Source organism: Hipposideros armiger, unplaced genomic scaffold (genome assembly GCF_001890085.2).
Source record: "Hipposideros armiger isolate ML-2016 unplaced genomic scaffold, ASM189008v1 scaffold_260, whole genome shotgun sequence".
Taxonomy (NCBI): domain Eukaryota; kingdom Metazoa; phylum Chordata; class Mammalia; order Chiroptera; family Hipposideridae; genus Hipposideros; species Hipposideros armiger.
Genome location: NW_017731610.1, coordinates 1,479,684 through 1,481,655, shown reverse-complemented (window position 1 = coordinate 1,481,655; position 1,972 = coordinate 1,479,684). Strand labels below are relative to the sequence as shown.

Sequence of the window (1,972 nt, the reverse complement as noted above, 5' to 3'; positions counted from 1 at the left end):
TTTTCTAGATGTTTATGTTACTGATGAGATAGGATTATAAAGTAAAATGATCTGAATTATATCTCAGTAAAGCTGTTGTATTTTTTTTAAATGATCAATTTTCAGGTGTGGAAGCTTTCCTTTTTAATCTGATGTGTTAAGTCACGTTTTTTTTGTATTGCTGTATCTCAATTAAACAGTCAGGTACCAGCTTACACAACTCACGTGTTAGCAGTTTATTTTCCAGTGGCTATGGAATGAATTACTGCAGAATGGATTGTTAACTCGTGAGTAATCAAGCCTTGCTAGTGATATTAATGGAATTAATCTCTGCTTTATGTTAACTAAAATGTCAAACACGTTTCTGCAATATTTCATTGAACAAACTTGCGCTTCCTCTGCATACTGATCCTGTGTAATATACAAATACATACTTGTATATAAACATTTGAAATAAAAGATAAGACTTCTCCATCTAAAATATTATTTTCATTCCAGCACAGCGTAAGGGTGTTAAAGCCATTTTGTATTTTTACAGGGATTAGAAAAACTTAATGAAAAATAAATAAATATTATACTGTTTAGAAAACTGTTCTGAAATACAGTTTGTTTATTGATTGCTTCTTTCCTAGGCAAAACTAGTGTGGACTTAGAAGAATCCTCTACAAAGAGTTTGGAACCTAAAGCCCCCAGAATTAAAGAAGTCCTTAAAGAACGGAAAGTTCTAGAGAAAAAAGTAGCCCTAAGCAAAAAAAGAAAAAAAGATTCCAGGTACATATTTTATCTGGCAACTTTCCCATTGTAACATTCTCCTGGCATGCTTCCAGAAGAGAGGCATTGAAAACGACAGTAAAGGGCCAGACCTCGAATGTGTATGTTGTTGCATGTTTATTAAAGACCTTAGAGATTTGTTTTTAGTTTCCATAATTCATTGTGTTAATATCGATAATATTTCAAAGTGTTCATCTCAATACTTAATCTTTTTTGGGATGTCCCAGACCCTTTTGATAATTTGATGGGAGCATTGGAGTTTCTCCTCAGAAAAAATGCGCATGCATAAACGCACAGCTGTCCCTAGAGTTTCGGAGGGTGTGTGGGCCCTCTAGACTTACTCAGGAAGTACCCCATTCTGGTCATTCAGTAACCTGTATTTACAGTGATTGCGTCCATTTTCGTCTTTCCAGGCAATTCTTTCTCTTCACCAGTATCCCATGCTTCTCCCCATAAACCAGAGGTCTGGACCAAATTCTTTTTAACACTACGTTGTTATAGTTAATGCTATGAGAATTAGAAAGCTGAAGAGACAGAGTAGCCCTGATGTAATGGGAGCCGTGGGCTACAGTTTGCTGTTCCATTAAGATGCAATTATATAAATTCATCAGACTTCAGGTACCTGAGTCCAGAATTTGCAGAACTCCGTGAGAGGAGTCAGCTCTGTTTCCTTATTAGACCTCCTTCCCATTGGTCTGTAAATGAGTCTACCCTGTTTTCTCAAAAGATAGTAGGTCAGACTTTCAACATGTCATCATAGCTCAGCTGTTTTGTTTAGAGCAACAATTCAGGAATTTTTGTTTCAAGTATGATTTTCTTTAACACCAGCGGTACTCCATGTCACATTTGGGATTGTGTTCTCTGTTCACTAAGAATAGGATTTCAGCTGAAATGTAACAAGTCTCTATTTATGGGTCAAGTGTTTATCGAGAACGGAAAGCTAAGCTTTTTTTTTTTTTTTAACCTTCCTGAAAATTTGTTACATTTGATTCCAAGTTCATATTTGACTTTTTCCCCCATGTAGGAATGTTGAAGAGAATTCTAAAAAGAAACAGCAAGCTGAAGAAGATTCCAAAGAAACCCTCAGAATGAGTGAGGTGTGTCTTAATTAATAAACGTTCATTTTTAAATGCTCTTTTGTTAGATATAGGCCATTTGGTCCTTTGGAGTAAAACTTAGAATGCGATTTGTACTTTTCCAACTTAAATAAAAAGTCCCTTAC

General features: G+C 35.4%; 1 protein-coding gene across 1 annotated transcript in view; it reads left to right on the top strand.

Annotated features, from left to right (window-relative positions):
- Positions 1-1,972, top strand: part of BOD1L1 (biorientation of chromosomes in cell division 1 like 1) — a gene marked incomplete at its 5' end in the record, with an annotated part of 62,383 nt that overhangs the window by 16,547 nt on the left and 43,864 nt on the right. The window contains 2 exons of the mRNA XM_019656498.1: positions 585-750; positions 1,775-1,851. Of these exons, the coding sequence (XP_019512043.1) occupies positions 585-750; positions 1,775-1,851 (243 nt within the window). The remainder of the gene's footprint in view (positions 1-584; positions 751-1,774; positions 1,852-1,972) is intronic.